Below are 24,846 nucleotides of genomic sequence, written 5' to 3'. Positions count from 1 at the left end.
TCCACTCCTACACCAGTTCCAAGATGCAGAGCACAAGCCACAGGATCCAGAGTTGAAGGGACAGCACCAAAGAGTTACCTGAGCCTCCCCATCTGCACAAAAGGGAAAAAACATGCGTGAAGCTCTGTGCACAGATCTTAGGGTTCCAGGGGGAGGGGCACGCTAAGAACCTCCCCAACTCTGGGGTAAAAAGTCCTTAGCAACCAAGATGTTTCTGCTACTGAGTCAGGAGCTGCTTCATAGTCCTGCTTGTCTGTCTGTCTTAGCATCCACCATGGTAGTACTGAAGCTTCTCTCGGTAAGAGTGACTGCACTTGGCCATCCTGAGGGCCAGATGCTCCTTAAGACTGGAGTGAGGCCTGGAGGCAATGGAATGGCTGCCACCATATTTCTAGAACTCATTTATGCAAGCACGCACCACCTCTGCACTTGCATATTTCACAGCAATTAAAAAATACACCAAAATTAATTCACAATTCCTCCTGCAAGGTACATTCCCTGTAGATGGCCTTTGTTATACAGGAGGTCAGAGTAGATGTTCGATGGTCCATTCTGGTCTTGGAATCTATGAACATTCACAAAAGCCTGAGCTAGCAAAAGCAGCCTGGCATTTTTTCCTCAAGCTTGCAGATCTGGGCTTTGAAAGAATGCCAGGATGGAGTGAATTTCAGAAGAGGAGACCACCTGTTGCCAGTCCTAGAGAATTTCACTACAGGAACCAAAAGCAAGAGTGAGCCAAGTAAAACATGATTGCTTCAGGTTGGAGATCACAGAGCATTTTAATCATCATCAGAATGATGCATGAACGCCTGGGTACATGTGGCAGAACAATCCTGTGACAGGGTGCTACAGGGAGGTATCAAATCCTTTTCACTTTCTGAGCCTCCTCCATTCTTTCACAGAGTGCTATGACAACTAAGACTAGAAAATTCAAGAGATTCTCCAAAGACACGCTAAGGGCATGAAAATCCTCAGTGACTGGCTGTTGCTAATAGATGCAGAGAGAAGCCCCATCCACTCTAGGTTAGTAGCCATTGAAACACAAGCACAAATACATACACTAAAATCAATGCAAAACTCCAGTAGTGAAAGGGCAATATAACATTGGATCATGAAATCCCAATTTGTTGATGATTTAACAGAGGCTATAGCTGTAATTTTGCTATCTGTGACACCAGCCTCCACTAAGGTAGGATAAAGTTATGTATTATACTCACAATCTTCCTGTTACAAAATGGCTTTGAAGCTCCATAATGTAGAAAAAGCAGCCTTAAAACACCAAATGAAGAGAAGAGTGGTGGAAGCCTGGAAAGGGTTTATCATTTCCAGTTATAATACATTTAAAGCCATCCTCACCACATAATAGTTATGTAACCTTTTAAAGAATTATTTTCCCAGAGATAGCAATCATCACGTTAACTTGTCTGCAAGGTCCATAGTGCCTAACCACAGGAGGTTTGCAAGGGTAAGTCGGGCGGGAGAAAGGGCACAAAGATGAACATGAAAACACTTGGTTGTATGTGCTCATGCTGTAAAGAGTATGCATTTTCTATTCATGCTTCATTTTTATATTTTACTCCCTGCTACATACATTGTTCTTCATTTTTTTAAACCCACAACTATGGACTTGAGGACTTTAAGTTCTTCTAATGACACTGTAAGGCAGAGTTTGAAAAATCTATTCACCTGGGGTAAGGCAGCAGCTTGCCTCGGCAAGTATCAACAGCAGAAGTTATGATTGCATTACAAAACAAAAAAGGGGTGAGGGCTAACCTTGATTGTTGGCAAATTCAACCTTCTAAAAGTGAATCATGTGTAAGCTGCATAAATGCTGTCTTCCCAAGTCTGCCAACAGACTGCTCCAAACCCTTGATTGCTGCTCAAGAGATCTGCTCAGCAACAGCAAAAACAGATCAGAGCTTTGTAAGTTTTCACTAGTATTATTCATAATCATGTAGGGCAATAGCAAAGGTGTCTCTTGCTTTGGTCAGACCTTCTCTCTCTCCCCCGCTCCCTTCCCCCTCCCCTTTATTTTAAAAAAGGAAAAACGGGGAAAGGGAAAAGAAAAAGAAAAAGAAAAGAGGAGTGACAAAAGCAAGAGAGGTTTATTAAATTTAAAAAAATAATTTAGTAAATATAAAGGTGATTAGCAATATGACAATTAAGTACAGTGCGTAATAGAGTACAACTGTTTGATTCTTTTAACTGCAGAGATTCAGACAATGTTTTTCACTCCAGCTGTAGGCTTATTGCTTGGGCTGATACATTCTAGGTAAATTTTTGAAAGTGCTCTCTGCTTGTTACACTGTGGTGGATATTGAAGGCTTGCTTGTCTCTATGAATTGGGAGTTTTAGGTCAGGTATATGAGCAGTTTCTCAAAGTGCTATACAATACAGATGAATGAGCAGTGGTGAGATAAGATTCTCTTAAAAGAAAAGTTTATATACTTTCTAAACTCATTAAATTAGAATGAAAAACACAAGACATACCCATCCTTGGTCTGATCCACCACACCTCCCAGGAGCTGCACAGTGTTTGCATTGGGCACCCCAGCTCCTATTATTCCCAGGTACCGTGTGATAAAGTCATTAGGAGACATGAAAAATTCTCCATTTTTTTCAGCACTTGCATACTGTAAAACAAAACAAAAAATATTTGTCTCAGATGAATTCTTCTCTAAACAATTGATACTTTTGGCATTTCAGCAGCATCCATTGGCTCAAGACAGGATCTGGGCCACTGTGTTGCATGTTTCAGTGGTAGCCGTGTTAGTCTGTATCAGCAAAAAAAACAAGGAGTCCTTGTGGCACCTTAGAGACTAACACATTTATTTGGGCATCTGATGAAGTGGGTTCTAGCCCACGAAAGCTTATGCCCAAATAAATGTGTTAGTCTCTAAGGTGCCACAAGGACTCCTCGTTTTTGTGTGTGTGTTAGACATATACATACTAACAGACAATTCCTGCCCCGGAAGAGTTTACAATCTACATTAAAACAAAATGCAACAAGTGAGGGTAACAAACAATTGAAGGGGGTAGGGAAGATAGAAGAGAGTAACAGACACAGGAATACATTAGTCAAAAGCACAGTAAGAAGGTTTCAACTTAAAAGATATAAAAAAACCAGCAATACTAACAATATCAGCAATTCTTATACATTTAGCTTAGAAATAGTATATAATTCTGCAATAAGGTCTTGATTCAGGAAGACACTTGTGAAGCATATGTTTAAATTGACTTCCATTGGACTTAAGTATGTGCTTTAATGATCTTCCTAAATAAGGATGATATCCTGAACCAAGGCTTAAGTGTTTTGCCTAACAGGGAGATAGTATATGGTATTCTAGGCCCAAGGAGATGCAAATGGCTCTTGTTTATTTTTTATTTTATTTCTTAATTTGCAAAAGCTACAAAGTACATTAAGAGTGTACTATAGGTACAAAACAAGGTTTAAAAAGATGCAAATGATCAGTATGTACGAGAAAAAACAACAACAAAGTGACCCTGTACAGTCTCCAAGGGTATGCATAAATCTTAGATCATTATTTCATTTCTACCTTCCCAGGCACAGAAATATGCATTAGTTACTAATATCTCACCATTTTGGCATATCAACTTTGGACTACTGAGTGTACTAAAACAACTCTGTCCCCAAAGAGCATTTGCAGACAAATGGAAAGAAAGGCAGTAAAATCAGTCATACTCAGGCAAAGCCTGCACCCTATGGTGCTTCCTTGCAGCCATCTTCCACAGATAAATCCTCCCCTGTGTGTAACAGAACATGACAAGAAGTGTTTAGCCTGATCCTTGTCATAAAAGCATATCCATAAGTAGTCTGAGTTTAGCAGGAAACAAAGTCAAAAAGTCAGATACTGTACTGTGAATATTCTTCCTTTTTCAGTGAGTCATTTTACTAGCATAAGGAACAGTGTTTATTCTCTTATTTATTTTGTTTTTAAAATCTCATTCATGGTTTATTCATGTTAAAGTTGTAAGTCTTAATGAAATAACGACTATTCTGGAGAAAACTGAATCAACAGCAGGAATACTTAAATAGGATTTAAGCAGAAAGATTGGAAATATAAATAAGAGGATAGAAATCAGTAAGGGCCTGATTTTTCCACAGCTATTTATGTGGCGTTATATCTTAGGCTTTGCCTACAGAGAGAAATTGACCAGCATAGCTATTCCAGTATAATTTAGCTATTCCAGCATAACACCCCTGTGAGGACACTATTCTGGAATAAATTATTTTGTTCCAGAATAACGGACACACACACCCCCGCCATCCTCCCCAGACACACACAAAAACCAAAGTGCCTGCGATGAAAAGAAAAGAACAAGAAAAGCAATAATAAACATACCCTAATTGTACTGGCCTACCTCCTCCCACCCCTCCAAAAAAGTCACCTGGCATTACTGTATTTATTATCTTCCTGTAAGTTTGACAACAGTATATTTCCTTTCCCTGTGCAATGCTGAACCAAGCCCAGAGAGTCTCCAAAAGAAAAACATATAAAGAAATCAAGAACACAGAAGGGGAGACCTCATGCATTTAAAAACAGGAGACCCAGAAGCAGACGAAGACACACCAAGGACTTTATCCCCTTCTTTATGTTTCTGTTAATATGCGGCATACCACACATGCAACAGCACTAGTTATCGCCAAACAGACGAGCCTCGGAGACCTTGGGGTCCAAGTACTTTGGCATTAAAAATAATATTTCAGCTACAAGATTTCCTCTCCTTTTCACCACTGTGTCCCCTACCCTTTACCTAGATTGGGTGCATTAACATATTTGGGAATTTTGTGCAACATGTATAAAAAAGTAAATATGGCCTTATTCCTCAAATCAGCTATAAAAAGTTTTAGGGGGGAAATAAGTTTAACACAATGGTAAAGGAAAAATCTAGGCAGTATTTGTGACACCATATGTTTGCTTCAAGGAAAACAGATCTATATCAGGACAACAAACGTGCTGAACAGGAAAGAAACTTTTTTTTTTTTTTTTTTTTTTTTAACATGGGATGATAAAACATTGCTACAACTCCCCATAGCGCATTCCCCACACTGAAGTAATAAAATAAATTAGGTGTCTATTGCTATTTTGTGGTGTACTTCAAAGACATGCATTTTGTTTTACATTGCTGTGCCTCTTTCAGGGGAAGGAAACCACTAGTTCTTAGTTCACAGAGCTACACTGGTGCCTGCTGAGTACTGTTAGGTCTACTCTAGCTACCTCCACTTTGGCATCCTTCTGAGAGTTAGCAGTACGTAGATTTTTTTCCAAGTACAGTAATGTCCTCAAGGTAAGTGTTTTGCATTGGCAAAAATCATACGAAAAACAGACTAATTTACTTACATCGGCACACATATGCTGGTTAGCATTGTGGGATTTATATTTCAACAGATACTTATTTTTAAAGCAAGCTCACTAGCTGAGATGCTGGAAGGAATTTCCAATTGTATAAGAACTAGCAGATCCATTGATTTCAATGTAATCGCTTGAGAGAAAACAATCTCAGAATCCCAGACTCAAAAACTTTTAACACAACTGTTATTGAGAAACAAACCAAATAAATCAGCCAGTCTATGCTTCTATATTTCATTTTTTCTTCCAGGCTGACCCCCTGCTAGGACACTCAATAACAGAAAACAGCACAGGGTTTCAGTGTCCCCCCGTTTCTTGTCACTGTGATTTACTCGCGTATTTGAAATCCAATCACGTATTCTGCACTACATATAGAAAATGACCTTGAAAAATGTCAACTTGCTCATTTTGACTAAAGTCTAATCTCTTAGGGGTTATGGTAGAACAGCTACAAAAAGTAGAGTTACTCTTGGAAATTATCATAACAAAAGAAAAAACATCAATTCTATTGGTTTTGGAACAGAGGCACGAAAAAAATATGGTCCTTCACAATCATCTCTTTTCTCCACTTTGGCAATTATACCCACAGAGAATTTGATCTAATACAATAGTACTTAATAGCTTTTCGGTTACTTACTTCCATACATTTCAGATTGTAAAGTATTAACCAGTTCAGCCACATTTTTAGGAAAGATTTACAAACATTTTACTGGAACCTTTTTTTTTTCTTCTTTAAATTAAAAATGGCAAAATGGATTATAAGCAACTAAGGATTTAGGTTAGGTTATGTGAAGCATTTAATCTGATAGCTGTATTTATTTCTACATTGTATGTAATATTATAGTAGGTTATTTTGGCAAAGATTTTTTTAACTCAAGTGTAATATGGGAAAATTGCTGTTAAATTATATTCATAAATACAGATCCATCAACCTTGAGAGACAACTGGATTGGTCCCACAAATTACATTCACATGAGGTAGCTTAATTAACATTTGTGGCCATAACTTGTCCTTAATACAGTATAACAGTGTGATGCACCCACTCTCTCCCATCTCAGTGACTGGTGTAGCACTTTCTGCATTATTGTGAGCAAAATATTCAGATCATTTTTCACTCGTGAGACCACCGAACTATCTACTTTACTTTCCAGTCTAATGGAGGAAGGTGCAGGTGAGGAGTAGAAAGGTGGGAGGAGGTGAGATAGTTTGCTATTGTGGTTGGCATGCTTCTCTGTGGCCCCTCAGATTCTTGGCTTCGAACAGCTGAAGGCAACCAACATGATGAAGTTAATCTTCAGAGGCAGAGTTAGGAATAATGCTTGTGTACATGCAATAGAAGAATTTCACATTGTTCTGAGAAAACCAGAGCCTAATATTTTCCAGAAGGGAGCGTCTTCTCTCTGTGGACCACATTTCTTCTCCCCACTCTACTCCTGGTGGAATTCTGCACCACTGCGCAATGCAGAACTTTGCAGAAATTAACATTGTGTGTGCAGAATTTCCTTTCCCCCACAGAAAAGGGCTGCAGTGCTGCTAGCTGCCACTAGGGGCCATTGGACTTGGCAGAGCCCAACTTGCACATAGAAGACACTGCTGAGGGGAGAGGGAGGGAGCTAGAGGGTTCCTGGCAGTTGCAGTTCCCAGCATGCCCTGAGGGAAGGAGAGAGAGTGGTGCACAGGAAACTCCATGCAAGCCTGGGACCAAGCACAGGCTGTTTCTCCCTCTGAATCTTTGGGCTCTAGGGGGTAGAGAGGGAGTGCAGGTATCTGGGCTGGGGGGGGGGGGGGGGGAGGTGGGATTGTGGGTGTCTGGCTCCCTGGCTGGGCTCTAGGAGCAGAGGGGCAGAGAAACAGGAACTGGGTTGTCATAAAGGGTTCTTTAACTCTCTACTCCTGGGGAAATGTTTGTGTGTGTCTGCATTGTTACAGACATACTTGCTGACAGGTATTTTGAAATAAAGTACCAAAATAATTGAAACTGGTGTGATTATGTAGTGTTATTTTGACAAATAAAATTTGCAGAATATTTAATTTTTTGGCACAGAATGCCCCCAGGAGTAACTCTTGCAATAAAAGTCATTGGACTCTTTCTGGCCTGGCTCCTCTATTTGTTCTTGCTCCTCAAAGGAGCACAAGAACACCTCCCATAAGACCAGTTGTCCTGATAGATACCAGTTCTGAGACAGTCTTTTATGGCTCAATTTTCATAACTGAATGTCTAGCTTCAGGTGCATAAGTACACAGATGGGCAACTATATCCCCCCATTTTCCCCGCAGTTATAATTCACAAGAGTCTACAACGAGCTTATGAAGGTCATGGGGTTGGGTAGAATTTAGTACAATATTAGATCTTTGTCTTTCAACACCTTTGCAAAGGAAGGTAAGATTCAAGAAATCACCCCATCATACCATCTCCACCACTCTGACCATCTAAACTGATCTGAAGGGAAACTTTCCTACACATCCATATCCTCCCTGCTCGTTACACAGTCCTACTTTTCTCCATAGAGAAGCACTATCTATACACTGCTATATCCACTGTACTATTAAGCCCTTAGGGCATTTTTTGTAAAAAATTTATCGTGGTGATCGCAGCCTAAGACCACAATCCAGCAAAACACTTCAGCACTGACTTAACTTTAAGCATATGAGAAGTCAGAGTGAAATCAATGAGACTAGTCTCATGCTTAAGTGCTTTCCTGGATCAGGGACTAAAGGAAAAAGGTAGCAATGTATTTCACAACCTCCTTTTTCAGAGCCCCTTTTTACTAGGAAGCAATCAGAGGTGTTGCATAAATTCTGTTGCACCACAATTTAGTGATCAGTTTTCCAAGCTTTGAATATATTTCTTCTTTTACAACAATCTTGTTATGTTCCAGTAGTCACTTTGGATCAGCTGCTAGAACTTGTCATAACAGAACTATTTTGCTCTCTACCTTTAAATTAGGCTTAGACAGAGCCAAATTTTAAAAGACAGGCCTCTATCTCCAACAGTTCAAACTCCGGGTCAGGTTCCAAAGGCAGCTTCTTTCACAGGCCCAGGGAAGCTTGTCCCCCGCTCTGGGCTGGGGTGGGTGGGTAAAAACAGTGTCCCTCGACCCCTGCGGGGGAAGGTGAAAACAGCACCCATGGCTTACAGGAAAGCAGCACAGACCCCTGTGCTGCTCCGCCAGCCAGAGGGGGCTCACAGCTTTGCTTGTGAGTCTGAGCATCTTCACTTCCTAGCTGTAAGTGGATGCCCCACATGTGGGGGTAGGGGTGGGGACAGGCAGCCCAGATGCACCTACCTTTAAGATGTAATACAGGCACAGTACAGTATTTGCTTTTTTCCCGTCTCTGATACTGCCTGATGGTTATTTCCAGTTTCACATGGTGTCCGGTTGACCAGTCAGTCTGTAACTCTGGTGTTCGTATCTTTGAGGTTCTACTACATTTGCACACTTTTAAGCACCATCACCTATATACATTAAAGTGATGATGCTTCAGAAGTGTAGGCACGTGAAAGCAGAAGCACAATGAAGCCTCCTTGCAAATTTGATCCTTAATAAGACTTCTGCAAATAAAGTCCTACGCCTGAGGTGGTAGGTATGGAGATATACCAGAACAAAATGCTGTTCATTTTGGGATTATAAACCAGGAAACGTCCATTTTTAGTTAAATCTCACTGCTTAAGGGTGAAAAAAAAAAGGGGGGGGGGATTTTTCTAAGATTCCAAGTGCCATTTCTGAAATTTTGGGGGGGGGGAGAAGATAATGCCTTATGGCAGGGGTCGGCAACGTTTGGCACGCGGCTCGCCAGGGTAAGCACCCTAGCGGGCCGGGCCAGTTTATTTACCTGCTGACGCGGCAGGTTGGGCTGATCGCGGCCCCCACTGGCCGCGGTTCGCCGTCCCGGACCAATGGGGGCGGTGGGAAGCCGCGGCCAGCACATCCCTCGCCTGCGCCGCTTCCTGCCACCCCCATTGGCCCTTGACGGCGAACCGCGGCCAGTGGGGGCCGCAATCAGCCAAACCTGCCGCGTCAGCAGGTAAATAAACTGGCCCAGCCCACTAGGGTGCTTACCCTGGCGAGCCGCGTGCCAAACGTTGCCGACCCCTGCCTTATGGCCTCCACTGCTCCTGCAAATATTTCCCTGGCAGCCCAGCAGGGGAAGCAGAAATAACATGAAACTGACAAGTATTGCAATCACTACATATGCTGATCCTCCCCGCACCTCTAGGGAAGCAGATGCACAAGTGCAACAGCACGGAGGGTAGAAGACAGGTTACCCATTGGTCTAACAGCAACACGTCTTCAACATTTTTACCATGTGTAGGAACAGTACTGAAATTCCCTTCCCTTTTTCTGAACACTTTCTTTCCAAGATATTAATATTTTCCTGAGCCAATACAATAATCACTCAAGAATGTATTTGACTTCTTGGTGAGCACTGTTCAATTTTGATAGTTGTATTTAAGTCTAACATGGTAATAATACGGTGAATGATTAATGGTTGAAAAAGCTATCAAGAGTTGAATGCTACAATAAAGGAGCAAAAGATATGAAAATTTTAGTCTGAAAGGGTAAAAATATTTACTCTCTACATACCTTCAAAAATATTGTTTTCAACTCAGCTGGATCAGCTCTCTTGGTTAGAGCCACCTACAAGTAAATACATTTACATTAATATGCATATTTTATACAAAAGATGTAAAAATGTCATTTAAAAGGAAAAATTCAAACAATAGAATTAATGATGAAAATAAATGTTTGTCTTAGGTAAATCAGCGACTGATTTAGTTGGTCATGTTTACTCACTTAACATTTACACTAAGTTATTCAACACTTTTGCTGTAAATGTTTCTCCTATGCATTCTTCAATTCTTAAACCTGCAGGTTGCATATCTGCCAAAGTACCAACTCCCTCCAAAGTACTAATCTGCTGTACCTAAGCATTTATACCAAGCTCATCACATAGCTTTGTGCTTACCGCACCTATCATCTCAGGATCTCAAAGTGCTTTATAAGACATATATTATCCCCACTTTACACTGATGAATTAGAAGACTTACTCAAGGAAACACAACAAGTAATGGAAGGCTCAGGATTAGAACTCAGATCTTCTGTGCTAATCTTCTACTATAATCTTCCTGGAATTTCTACCTCCTACTCACATTATTTGAAAATATATGGTCTTGTAGCATAGACTTTGTGACACCACACCACACCAAATCTTGTGCTTAAGATTTCACTGCAGAAAAGGCAGCTAGCTTACAAAAAAGAAAGCTCGAATTCCCATGAACTGTCATCTGTAGCAGCAAAATAAATGACTAGCAAAGCTTTTTAAAAATTTATGAACACTCAGTATGGAAAAAGGAATTTGGGACAATCCCCATTCTCCTTTTGTAGCTAGCTGGTGGCATCTGCTGCTTTCCATCTCTCTCTCACTCTTTCTTTGGATGTGAATGAATGTAGCCCCTCAATGTGTGCATTCCAGATTTTTTGCTGCCCCTCCACAAATTTTTAGCCAAAATAAGCACCATCATAACAAGTATAATCTGAGGGCCAAATCAGCACATAACCTTCATCTATAACCTGTAAAAGCTACTCAAAGCACTCAGTTAACTTGGGTTTTCAGAAGTTTTTTGGATTAGGGCTGTCAAACTATTTAAAAAAATTAATCGCGAGAATAAAAAAATAGTTGTGATTAATCGCAGTTTTAATTGCACTGTTAAACAACAATAGAATACCATTTATTTAAATATTTTTGGATGTTGGGGGGAAGTGTATGTGTGAGAGACAGAGTGTGAGTGTGAGTTTTAGGGAGTGTGTCAGCACGCCATCTCTTTAAGCAGAGCACTCACCAGCCTGAACGCTTGCTGAGACATCAGCAGCCGCGAGCAGCTCCCACTCTGACCCAGAGGCAACAGCACAGACAGCCTCCCTGTCCCGCACCCCAGCTCAGCAGAGTCCAGATATACGGGCGGAGGGATTGGGACACCCCATCAGCCTCCCTCCCCCTGCTCTGCACAGCAAACAGGAGGCTCCCAGTCCCGAGCCACTTGGTCAGGGGTGGTTCCAAGGCAAGGAGGGTGGGCATAGGAGCAGCGGTGGCTGCAGAGGGAGGAGGGACACCCCTGCTCAGGAGGCACCCCCCCGGAGCACAACATCCTGGTCGATGGCCCAGCCCGCCCACCCCTAAAGCCAGCCCTGCTCCTGAGCCAGCAGCAGACAGGCTCCCCCTGTCCCTGATCCCAGCTCAGTGGCAACCAGGTAAATAGACGGGGGATGGGGACACCCCAACATTAACCCCCCCACTCACACACACACACACACCTGCCCCCACTCTGCACTGCAGTCCAAAGCAGCTTGGCCGGGGTGGCTGCATGGGGGCGGGGCACAGGAGGCGGGAGCAGCAGTGGAGTAGGACAGCAGGATGAGGGGCAGACTGCCCCAGAGGCACACAACAGTGCCCACTTGAGCACGGCGTGTGATTATCGCTCGTTAAAAAATAACACGTTAATTTATTTTGAGTTAATCACATGTGTTAACTGCAATTAATTGACAGCCCTATTTTGGATAGATCCATCCATTCTGGGTTAAAGGAAAACACAAGTGGGGGATATCAAGTAAATTCTTGTCAAGTAGTTTCCAATCTATTTGGAAACTACATCATAAGTTATTGCTCTTCAGCATAAACCTAAATAGAAATATAGGCAATATTTAACTGAACAGACCAGTTCTCCAGCTTGTCTGATATCTTGATCCTGCCCGTGGGTTCTATTAGTGTGCTGAAGAGGAATGGGCAGGGGGGGACACCCTATACAACAGCATAGTGACCTATGCTAGAAGCTGACGTGGGAAACTGTACAAAGAGAAATTTCTTCATGATGCTAGATGGTGAAAAAAGTGAAAACTTATCAAAAACTGATTTTTTTTGGTGAAAACTGTGTGTGTATTTTTTCAAAATGTAGAGCAACTCTAGTGATTATTTTGCATCCTTAGGCAAAATAACTAATAGGATAAAAACAACAAGTGCTACCTACTCTAACTGCAGACCCTATTTTTATTATGGAGCCTAAGCAGAGACTCCACAGTTGGGGCTTGCATTTGTCTTTGCACTGGCACAGAGGTCTACCCGCATGGAGGCCCTTGCAGAATCAATACCTACAATTTTAACTGTTTAATTACGTTACTTTTAATTATACAGTAGAACCTCAGAGTTACAGACACCTCAGGAATGGAGGCTATCCGTAATTCTGAAATGGTCCGTAACTCTGAACAAGACGTTAGGGACTTCAGTGGAGGAGTTGAGGCTGCAGCCGCAGAGCTGGGGATGGGGGTCAGAGCTCAGGACGGGGGTCAGAGCTCAGGACGGGGGGTGGTCGGGGCTTCTGACCCTAAGGGCTGCCAGGGCTCCCGGCTGGGGGGCTCAGGGTGTCTGCCCCTTGGGAGCACTAGGGCTCAGGGTTTTAGACCTGGGGGGAGTGCTCGGGCTTGTTGCTTCAGCCCCACGGCTCCATTCCCGGTTTCAGCGGGGGGGCGGGCGGGGGGTGCCAGAGCTCGGGACTTAGCTATGGGGGGAGCACCAGCACTAAAACTGGCACGCTCCTCGTAGCTAAAGCCCCGATCCCTGGCGTGCGACCCCGCCCCCCGCTGAGGTCGGGAATGCAGCTGCACCACTGATGCTCCGATCTCCGGTGCTGCCCCCCCGCCTCCCACTGAAACCAGGAGCGGAGCCAAAGCCCTGAGCCCCAAAACCACCTGCGGGGCTGAAGCCAGGAACAGAGACGTGGAGCTAAAGCCCCAGCACTCCCCCCAGCCTAAAGCCCTGAGCCCCAGTGCTCCTGAGAGTCAGAAGCCCCGATCCCCACCTCCGCCCAGACATCCTTCCCCCCCCCGCCCCACACCCTGCAGCTGCAGCCCCAACCCGCCAGTGGCTGAAGCCCCAATGCAGCACAGGATTTGCCCCCACACACACTTTTTGTCTATGCTGCTGCCTGATTGAGGACTTCCGGTTTCACAGGTGTCCTGTAGACTGGTAAGTCCGTAACACTGGTGTTCGTAAACCCAATTTTGACTCCCTCTCTTACCGTGCCCCAAAACTTGCTTAAAACATCCTTTCTGATTAAAATTTCTATGGCCTTTTGTGTCTCATATTTTGTGACCCACTATTTTCTCCAATAAACTTGCTTTTATTTAAAGACAAACTGAATTGGATTCAGTGACTTAGTGCAGCAAATGCTGCCAGCCCTGGGAAGGAAAACAAAACTGACCTCTGACTTCAAGGCGTAGAATCAGGAAGAGTTCACAGGCTGAACACTTAGGGCCTAATCCAAAAGCTCAATAGTGAGAGTGAGAGTTTCGCCACAGAGAATGGGCTTTGATCAGACCCTCGTTCAAAAGTAAAACAACTGTAGATACCTCTGCAAAAGTCATGATGAGGAAGCTGGCACGGGCACAAATATAAGATCTGAAGGGTGCTAGAACCTAGTTAGAATAGGCTTTAACCAGATGTCTTCCATTACACTGAAAGCTGCACAACTGGATCTATTAGCAAGCCCTGTAAGTTTGCTTACTGTAAACTAGCTTTGTGGGGAGTTAACATTTGGTAGCTCTTCTTCCAAAAGTCACCAGGGCTATGTGCAAAATTGTTGGGTGGAGAGTCTGAAAACATGCATAATCTAAGTGTCATCTTTTCTGGTTATTTACTTGAGAGCCTATGGTCAAGGCCCTGTCCGCTCGACAGCAAGCTAGATATCAATTCTGTAGAAAGGTCCCTTGATTTCTGCAGCACTCCTGTGTTGAATTCTGCAGCACTACAAGCAAATTAAAAAAACTATTGACTATAAAATAAATAATATAATCAGTACAACGTTGCATGCATCATTAATTTTGTCATTAAATTAAGTTTTACACTGCCCCCATGTTGTCAATTTGTGGTAAAAATATACCTGTAGAAATTGTTGGGTAAAATGGGGGAGGAGATAAGAACTGGCAGTTTTGATAGCTACATAGTGGTGGCTCATACAGGTTCAATTCCAATGCCGTTAACCTAGCACAAATGGCTCTCCAACTCCAGCAGCCATTTTCGGTATTGTATTGATACTGAAGGAGGCAGCTGGAGTTCATGAGCCATCTACAGTGTTCAGTGGGGCTGATGTCAGTGGAGTTGAACCAATGTTAGCAACAGTGGGAATATTTACAGTTACTTATTCCCTAATCCAGACAAGGCTCAAGAGACAAACACATAGGCCTCGCCCACACCAGTAAAGTGATCTTTTGCAGATCACAGTTGTCCCTTGTGAAAAGGGTCTTGATCGCACTTTCTGCAATCATGCTGAAAATTGTTGCATTCCAGGTTTGCTAGTGTGATAGCTAATATGTTGTCTGACACTGGAGAATGAACCAGACACCTCCAGACCTAAAACATGACCTGCTACAGCCCGAACTAAAGAGACAAGACTTCCAACGTTGCAGCTGTAACAACTCTCATCCTCTGCTGATGACCACAGAGGGGGACCTGTAACACACATTCACCAGTAGGTTACAGTAGTAGTTAAACAGTTTTTTTAAACGAGTTGATGGTAGACTAGGGGAGTCTGCTGCCTAAAACCACTCTCAGCCAACAGATAGTTTGCCTAGCGTAGGCTGACCACAGACACTACTTGTGCTGCTTCCACTCTGGTACAATTCAGTCGGATTGACTGACATTCACAGAAATTGCCTTGTAAGAAATCTTTTGTTACTCGCAAATTGTATCTATTCTATCTTTTCTACCTTGGGGGGAAAAAACAAACACTAAGTTGATAGGCAAAGCGTCCACCTCTTAATGTGAAGAGACATCTGAAAAGGCCTATCAGTGGGACAATGTTTGTTATTGCCCTATACACAGAGTAGCTTTATAAAAGCCGGCCACTTTTTTTAAGACACATTTAGTGGATAAAGCTTTCCAACATCTATTTTTAAAAACTTGAAGAGACACTGAACATAGGCTCTGAGTAACAAGCAAAGTTACAGAATGTTCATGAAAGTGGGTAACGTACTAGAAGAGAGTCTATGGATAAAAAAATGTTACGCCAGTGAGCCACTGGATCCGAAGTACCTTAGGCGTTTTTGAAAATTTTATCCAAATTATCTATTTTTTGTATATTTGTGTATTATATTAAATTGTTTTAGTTAACTGTACAACAGATTATAGAAGCACTAGCTGGCCCCTGGCACACCAGGGGTTAAACACCAAATTCCTATTTCTTTCCACTAGCAAAGGCATTCAGGATAAGGGTTATAGAAAGGACTGTTGGAGAAACAGGAGCAGGATATGTGGGGAAACTGAGGTTCTCCCCAATCAGGCTCAGAGGACTGAGTAGATTCCCGGGTTGGGAAAAGGTGTGTTTGTTACTCATTTTGCTTACGTTCCCTTGTCTTGGTTTGTATTTATGAAGATTCTCTTCTGCTAACTCCTTGTAGCTGTGATTTGCTTCTGCTGATGCTCAGTCGTCCCACCAGTTTATTTTAACATATACTTTTAATACGTCACTTCAGCAGTGACAATATGCCAAGTCCTGGACCAACGCACAAAATGAAAACAGTCCTTGCCTTGAGAAGCTTATGACTTAAGAGATACACAGAGACAGGATGCATTAAAAATCAAAAAGGAGAGAATGCATTGGACTTTGGAGGGTTTTAAAATAATTAACTACTAATTTATTTATTGTATTTAATATTCAAGGAGCAAGTCTTTAGGAGGTATTTGAAAGAGGAGATAGTGGTGGATTGGGAGTGAATCCCACGAATAGGACAGGATGGAAAAAGAATAGAGATGAAAGAGGGAGACAGACTGCAGCAGGAAACATGATAAGAAGTAATGTCCAAGCATGCAGAGCCTTGATGGTAAGTATAAGAAGTTTGAACTTGATGCGTTGGGGAAGTGGCGCCATTGAAGGGACTCCAGAGTAATGGTGATATGGTCAGTAATAGGCAAAGAAGATACTTTTAGTGGGCCTATTTTGGAAGGGCCGGAGGGGTAACGTGAGTTTTAGGTAGGAAGAGATGTAATTACCCAGAAAGGAGATGATCAGGGCATCAACAAGTGTTTTAGTCTCTCCCAGACAGGATGGGATGAGCTTTCAATAGACTATGGAAGGAGAAACAGCAAGATTTGGAGGTGAAGGGAGGGGTCAAATATGATCCCTCCATCCCACATTCCATACTTGCTCTTTTTATCCTCCCAGAGTCCAGTTCTGGTGTCCACACTTTTTTGGAAACTGGAAAAAGTGAAGCGCAATCAGAGAAAAGCTACAGAAATGATCTGAGATATAGAAAACCTGCCTTACAATGAGAGACTTAAGGAGCTCCATCTACTTAGCTCAAAGAGAAGGTTAGGAGGCAGTTTGATCACGATCTGTAAGTACCTACAGAGGGAGAAGATTTCCGATACAAGAGGCCTCTTTAATCTAGCTCACAAAGATCTAGCATAACAAGATCCAATGGCTGGAATTTGAAGTTAGAACCATACAGAATGGAAATAAGATGCGTATTTTTAACACTTAGAATAATTAACCATTAGGACAGATTTCAAGGGGATGTAGTGAACCCTCCATCACTTAAAAGCTTTAAATCAAGACTGCAGGTCTTTCTAAAATATATTCTCTAGTTCCACCACAAATTATTGCTCCTGATGCAAGAATCACTTGGTGAAAGTCTGTGGCCTGTGTTATGAAGGAGGTCGGCCTTAAAAAGACATTAAAATATCTTATAAATTATAAATATACACACACACACACACACATATATACATACAAACACACACACACACACATCCTAGAGGAGAGGGACAAAACCTTTCTTCTAAACTAAGCTCCAGAGATTAGAGACTGGAATGCTTGAAACCATTTTAGACTGTGGTTTTAGGGAGAGTTTGCATTCACACAATTCTTTTATACTGATTAAAGATTATCCTAAAACCATGTCCTAACCAGCACTGGAATTAAGGATATAAAACAGATGTGGTACAACCAACTTGCTTATGTAGATGAGAATTCACTTTTCCTATGTATCTGCAACTATGTTAGCTAAACCAGATTAGACTGTCCTCCTTACTAGCAGCTCTCCTTGAAAAAGCCAGTTCCATTATGCATTGCATCGTGAGTTCTGTATCAAGGTTCTTCCAGTGCACTCTACCTCCAAGGTCAGTTGCAGTTAGCCCCAGAATGCAAATGATTGCAAGTATCCACATCTGAGACAGCATTTGTAGTCTTTCTACACAGTCAGAGTCTAAGTTAAGGACCTTTTATTACAGCAAAAGATGGAAACCAACCAATCTATGCAATAATTCTTGCATTCCTATAGGTTGCAAGCACCTAAACCAGACTCTAGAAAATTCTGTCAAGCTTAAAAAAGAAATGTTAGTAAGATTAATCAACTAATACTCCCCAAAAGGCAGAGGAAGCATGCAGAGTTACAGCATAGACGGTGATGAAACTAGAAAGTGTACTGAGCTCACCCCAACTTTGGTGACTAACAGGGACCAATAAAATCTAAGGTAAACTACTTTCTCCTATCATCAAGTTGTCACAACTACAAATCAGTAGACATCTCCCAATCTGCAGGTACCAAGCACTAAGGTAAGTGGAAGTCTTCACTTCCCCCAGGTCCTTCATAGATCTACATGAATGGGCAGTTACATGTTTCTTTTGATCCTATTTTTAGAGCCCTGCAAATCTGCGGACCATGTTTATGGATCACAGCTCGGATGTGGATATAAATTTTGTATCCGTGCAAGGCTCTACCTATTTTCAAGGTCCCAAAGTATATGGAGCAGGCTTGTTCATAAGATCTGTTCTTGCTCAAAAGGTTCAATATTCACAAGAAATGCCTGACAGGCCATAGTTTAGCTTGTAAGCAAATGCAGTATGTGTAAACACACATCTAGCTATCCAACCAAATATATGTAAATATACTTTAATTGGGAAAAACTGTGTAATTTTGAATGTTTACTAACATATTATTTGTCCACTGTTCTGAATTATACATGTAGTTGAGGAGGAATGGTGTATTTGTCCTAAGTAAAAAACTACAGAAGTTAACTTCCATAACAATGGGTCTAGATATTATTCAACCATGTTTAAAAAACAAACAAACAAAAAAAACCCTCAGCTACTAAATGCTAACATTTTTTCCCCATTATTTTCCTTAGTCAGAAGCCTGGAAAACAAAGAGGGGATGAGCTGTAGCCATGTGGTAAGGAAGAAAGATGTCTGAATATGTATCCTCACTCAGCAGCATTGCATCTGCTGTGAGGGAAAAAAGTTATGATGAGACCAATACCATGTCACTCTACAATCAAAGGAAGTATTGGTAGTTACAAGCAGCAGCAATCCAGATCAGGGCCAACAGCTGCTGGACAAGGGCACAACAATGTATTCTAACATACTAAAGCTCATTAAATACTACAATGAGAAACTCAACTGGAAAGCCATGTCTAGTTTTTTGGAGAAGTGGGAGCATTCATTTTTTCCTATCACTTCAGTACCAAAATGCTCCACCGCTCTAGCTGTTGTTCCTTCTCATGCATCATCCAGCACTATCCAGTGACTCTCCCAGCCCTTTCCTACAACAACTTCCCAATATCTACTCTCCACTGGATCCTCTGCACCATATTTTTATCCTGATGCTCCTGATGTCTCAGATCCCCCAGTGCACACAGGTCTGAAGTTTTCTGTTCTGAGCATGCACATTCACTATTTCCCCCCCCATAAAAAACTAGTTTTCTGAAGCCAGATGCCTGCTGATGATATATCCCAATGAAAGTGAGTGAATCAGAGCTCACCAATTAAAGACTGGGAAAGATTGGATAACTTGATAGCATATGATCATCACATCCTCCATAAAAATATTTGTATTTAAATAATGTCCAAATAAATATAATGTGAGCTGCCAGCCAGGGCAGTCAAAACTGAAAAATGTTCAATCCATAGGTATTTAAAGTAAAGTAATGTTTCTCCCTCCTATTCACCACAAAATAGCAAAATAATGGCACAGGCATCCACATCGATTACACTGGCATTCCTAGTACTTGTAGAAATGGAGGTTTACCCTCACCTCATCCATGTAAAGGTCCTCAAATGCATTTGGTGGCTTACACAGCCCACTATGTAACTCACTCCCTTTTGCTTACCACACGTGTTCTGCAGTATACAACACACAGCAATACTTCTGACGATATGATTAATAACACTGATTTAAAAGATCTCTCCTTCGGTCTTCCACGAGAAGACCTTCATGTCACCAGCTGACTTATCGAAGCACCATTTGTGCCTATCAGAGAAACTGGGCTACAGTTTTGCTACCCAAGGAAGCAAAGAGGAAGCAGGATCCAAGTGTAACAGTTGCCTGCTAATTCCTCTTCTATGGAGAGGACAGGAAAACAAGTGCCCCATTCTGACTGAATACATACAAGAAGTTGTTGAAAACTGTAGCATCGTGCATTTTGCCTGGTCTGCTGATGTTAACAAGAAGCTAGTATTTTCTCCAGTAGAACATAGTATTAGATGATGGGCATATAACAGGCGAACATGCTCTGTCAAAAGCTCCTCTTCAGACAGGAAAACATCACTCATGTTCTAATCCTCCCGTTATAACAGGGAACATTGTTAATGGCAGAACACCTAATAGCAGGATTTTATTACATAGCACACTTCCAATTCTATCTCAACTGGTGACTTCCTCCACAAAGCAACAGAAAGTCTCTTGCCTACAAGGGGTGCAGGGTGCAGCTTTCCATTGGTAGCCTATTGCTGTGGGGTCAAACTTCAGCTATAGGCTCAGCTGCTATCCTCATTTGGAATTTGGAAACCAAACCATTATAAAATAATAAATCATCATCAGTCAAGGTCAATATACTGTACATCCACTAGTGAGCAGAATAGATTCTATTCCAAATGTAAAATAATGACTAGTCAGACAGACATTGTCCTCTATTTTCTGAGCTCACACTTTATCAGCAATTTTCAGCAGTTTTACTAATCTGACAAGGAACTGTGGTACCTGAACACAGACTCCAAGAATACCACACAACGTGGGAACCACTCAAAACCCTTGTGCAGCAACAATGCAACACTATGGGATAGCCATGCAGAAATGCTGCCATATGTATCTGCCTACATTGTAGTGAAACTTGTAACCAAAATAGCTGTAATGCAGGTTGGCCAGAAACAATGCTGTAGAATCAAAGACTGTTCAAAGTATATAAAGTGTTTCTATGACATAACTTGTTAACACTTTTCAAAACTCCACTATACAGGGGAACTAAGTTGCAATACTGGGACTCAATAACCTAGCAACAAGATCTGTAGGCATCTCCTCATATAGGAGCAGCCATGTGGAATGAGGACCTTGGGGTGGGTAGAAATATAGGACAAGAGGTAAATATGTTTACAAGGGATTACAATTCAAAATGAGCCAATCTAAGTTTACCAACAAATCACTCTGATCATAACATTAAAATTCAAGCACTCAAAATACCATAATGATAGGCATGCAATACCTATACTGCAGATAGAAAGGTCATCTACATCAAACTGTCGTGAGAATAACTGTCATAATTCTTTATATGTGACATCATAGTCGTGAATAAGCAGGGGAAGTAAATGGGCTAGAGAGAAAATTCCTATACATTAATGTCTCAACTAATAATTGTGTGACAGGAATTACGTAGGAATAACTGACAGGTGATGTATTTTGTTTCAGTGTTATGTTTTCTTTTTTGATTGAGCACAAAAGTTCACTTTTAAAGATCCTATTTATAATCATATCTATCTATTCAAGTCTATTCAAAATGCTACACACCTCAGTAGCTCAGAATTGGGGAGGGTGTGTGAGTGGGCATGAATCCATATGTATGCACGAATCCATTTCTATGATCTTAGAAAGAACAAAAGACAACTGCATAATGGAAGCAGACAACATCACACACAAGTAACAATGTTATTGTGCATTATAAATGGTAGGAATAAAAGAAAATCCTTAATTTTGGAGTCAGAAACCTTTCCTTAGTGCTGACAGAAGAACAGTGGTATCCCAATAGAAGGCCTAGAAACATATAAAAAAAGAAGTAGAGACTTAAATATGGATTTTTTATAACTATTTCAGCACCATCACTTTAAATTCTTGAAGACTACATTTCCAGTGGACAGAGGTTCTCTTGCATATGCAGTTAGAAAAGGTGGGTAGCTAGAGGTCTAAAGTGGTGGTTTTCAAACTGTGGGTCACGATCCATTACTGGGTCACGGAATGTAAGGCACTGGGTTGCGGTGGCTCTGGTCAGCACCACCGACCGGGCCGTTAAAAGTCTAGTCGGCAGTGCTGCCTGGCTAAGGCAGGCTAGTCCCTACATGTTCTGACCCCACGCTGCGTCCTGGAAGCGGCCAGCAGTAGGTCCGGCTCCTAGGCGGGGGGCCACAGGGCTCCACATGCTTCCCCCACCCCAAGCACCGGCTCCACACTCTGGGGGTTGGGGGGGGTGCCTGCGCGCCTCCGCCTAGGAACCAGACCTGCTGCTGGCCGCTTCCAGGGCACAGCGCAGTCCGTGGTGCCAGGACAGGCAGGAAGCCTGCCTTAGCACCCCGCTGCGCCGCTGACCAGGAGCCGCCCGAAGTAAGCCCACACCCCAATCCCCTTCCCCAGCCCTGAGCCCCCCCAAACCTGGAGCCCCCTTGTGCACCCCAAGCCCCTCATCCCTGGCCCCACCCCAGCCCTGAGCACCTCTCACACCCCAAACCCCTCATCCCCAGCTCCGTTGGGTCGAGGGCATCAACAATTTTCTTCAACTGGGTCACCAGAAAAAAAGTTTTAAAACCACTAGTCTAAAGAACACATTTGTACCTGCAATCACAGTAACTCCATGCTGAAAGGTAGCTGTGCAAGCGTGCTCTTTTGCATGCAGATTGTGGGTCTCAGGGGACTGAATTTGAGCCCAAGTGTAAATTTCAGCTGCAAGTTTAAATTGTTTCCCCACCACTCAGGAAACAAGACAACTACAACGTAACAGGGTGGGGCAAGGTGGGGTGTTAAATTTTCTTTTTAATAGTTCAGACCTCAGGTACTAACACTAGGTGTATTCTTAATGCTTAAATAATATCAGATTGGTATGTGTGTGACTGTAATGTGTGTACATGACCTTCACATCACGACGGGAGTGGAGGGCAGGAGAGAAAGTCTGGGCTATCAGGGAGAGTGCTTGGAAATAGCTTGCAGTCTCAAGCAGAAAAATAAAATAAACTGGCAGGGACTTCAGAGAATGTACCAAGGGGAGTTACTGATGTATTAAGGGACATAGTCCAATCCTGGTGGGGTACAGGTTATAGAGCTCCTCTGGGCATAATCAAACTGGCGCACCTGTGAGGTGTGTTGCACCTGGAGAGGGACGACTCCTTAAAAGGAAGAATCCAAGCTTAGTGCAGGGTGGCAGAGCTAAATATCAGAGCTTCCTAGTCCCACAGAGCAGGGGCTGCTTACCCAGACAACTGCTGAAGAGTCTCTGCCACCTGGACCCTCATTAGAGTCCAGGGTGCTCAGCCTGGGCCTCTCAGACACTCAGGGGGTTAGGAACCCAGCCCCTCCAGAGCCTATTTACCTGTTGCCTTGCGAGGAACAATGGGGTGAGCCTGGACTGTTCTGTGGGTTGCAGGAGTATTTTGTTTGCCTTTTTTCCACCTGGGACTGCAGTCAGGTCTTGAAGGGGGGGAGCTGCCTCCCTAAGACTCATAGGTAAGAGACTACATCCTGAACTCCAAACAAATGCTACAGCAACACCTACAGCCGAAGAGGGATGGTGGGGATGAGGGAGGTGTCCAGCCTCACCCTTCGGGGTACAACCTGTGACACTGACTAAGTGGCAACAATCTCTGAGCTGACAGGATGCAAGACTAGTGACAATCAAAGCTATGGAAGAGTAAATTATAACTTTCCAGACTACGCAGAAAATCTAAAAGACTTGGCTGTTGGCAACAGTAGTTATGGAATTTTCACTCAGGAAAGCTTTGGAAAATAAACTTTTAAAAAAATCTATTTAGAAACAATTCTGTTTATACCTCTTTTTCTCCTCTGCAGGTTGAGTTTTTTTATATATATATATTTGCATAAAACACCACCTCTTTGTTAAAACAGTAATTTACTTTTAATGCTCGGTTCTCAATATTTTTATGACATCACCTAGTTCCTATGGAAATTGTGATAAACTGAGCATTTTGATTTAAAACGGAGAATAAAGAAGCAGGAGAAGAATAATCCTTTAGAACTTGTTTTCATGCCAATATCTTTAATAGTTAAGAATGAGGAAAGCAGAATTAAACCATTTTTATTTGCTGAGAACAGTTATTTCCATTTTTATTTGCTGTGGAGGCACGGCAGCTCAACATAAAACCTCAGGTATTGGTTTAGTGGACAATGAATGGCTTGAGATCCTAGAGAAATTCTAGTGCAATTGGGTTTGGGTTTGTTTGTTTGCTTTTCTTTTAAATCTCATGAAACAAAAGTTCTTCTATTTTCTTCCTTGGACACTTAGACATCACGATTGTGATGTCAAGGAAGTTCTGATCTGTGCATCTACCATCCCATACTAGCATACTGATGCTAACCAACCAAACTACTCCCTTTTTGATACCTATTTTTAAAAATTCCAGTAAAAGCTTCCTTCTAATAATTTAATCCAGCTCTTTGATGTACTAAATATATCAGATGATCAGACAAGTACCTGTGGCTCAAGATTTCCACAGACCATAGAGTTTCAACGACAAAACTATTTATCTTTTTTCCTGCATTTAACTTTCATTGGTGACAGCCTCACATGGAGTACTTTGCACTCCAGACTTGTGGAGGTGTAAGGAAACTGAGAATCTACACGCATGCTGTATAAAATAGAAAGATTAGAGGGCAAAACAGCACACTTTTCAGCATTTTTTGTGTGTTTTCCTCATTCTCATTTTCAGTAGATTATTAGTTTTTTCCACACAAGAAAAAAAATAGCTAATTTAATATTTGTTTTCCTAACCTGTCCACCTCACATTGAATGGGAAAATATTAAACCCACATTTTATTAGATTTAGTCAGATAAATGCTTTCATGCTTGGTTGAATTACCTTTTCCTCCACATTTAATTATACATTATTGTCCAAAGCATGAGTACCCAGCTAATAAACCCCCATAGAGGAATGCAAACAGAGCTCAGGAGGTGATGATCACCCACATTTTCTTTATGGCTAAATAGAAAGTGCACCCCAAAACATCATCTGTTGGAATATAAGGTCGCAATATGGAAAAGGTTGAGAATCACTGCTCTATAGCATCCACTTTGTTGATAAACAATCCATATACTTTGATTAAGACGTGTAATTAGCAAAAATGGACTGAAAAGGTTTAACATTCCCATATTTTTCTTATTTTTGAGATAACACTTGAGCAGCATCAACATGGGACCAATTTATTATCTCCATAAA

General features: G+C 42.0%; 1 protein-coding gene across 1 annotated transcript in view; it reads right to left on the bottom strand.

The window, feature by feature from the left end:
• SLC25A13 (solute carrier family 25 member 13) overlaps positions 1–24,846 on the bottom strand; it is a 132,348-nt gene that overhangs the window by 87,852 nt on the left and 19,650 nt on the right. Inside the window, exons 2-3 of the mRNA XM_065398568.1 lie at positions 9,959–10,012; positions 2,491–2,633 (exon numbers count right to left, since the gene is read on the bottom strand). Coding sequence (XP_065254640.1) covers positions 2,491–2,633; positions 9,959–10,012 — 197 coding nt within the window. The remainder of the gene's footprint in view (positions 1–2,490; positions 2,634–9,958; positions 10,013–24,846) is intronic.

The sequence above is a fragment of the Emys orbicularis genome, chromosome 2 (assembly GCF_028017835.1).
Source record: "Emys orbicularis isolate rEmyOrb1 chromosome 2, rEmyOrb1.hap1, whole genome shotgun sequence".
Classification (NCBI taxonomy): Eukaryota; Metazoa; Chordata; order Testudines; family Emydidae; genus Emys; species Emys orbicularis.
This window is presented reverse-complemented; position numbering and strand designations above follow the sequence as displayed.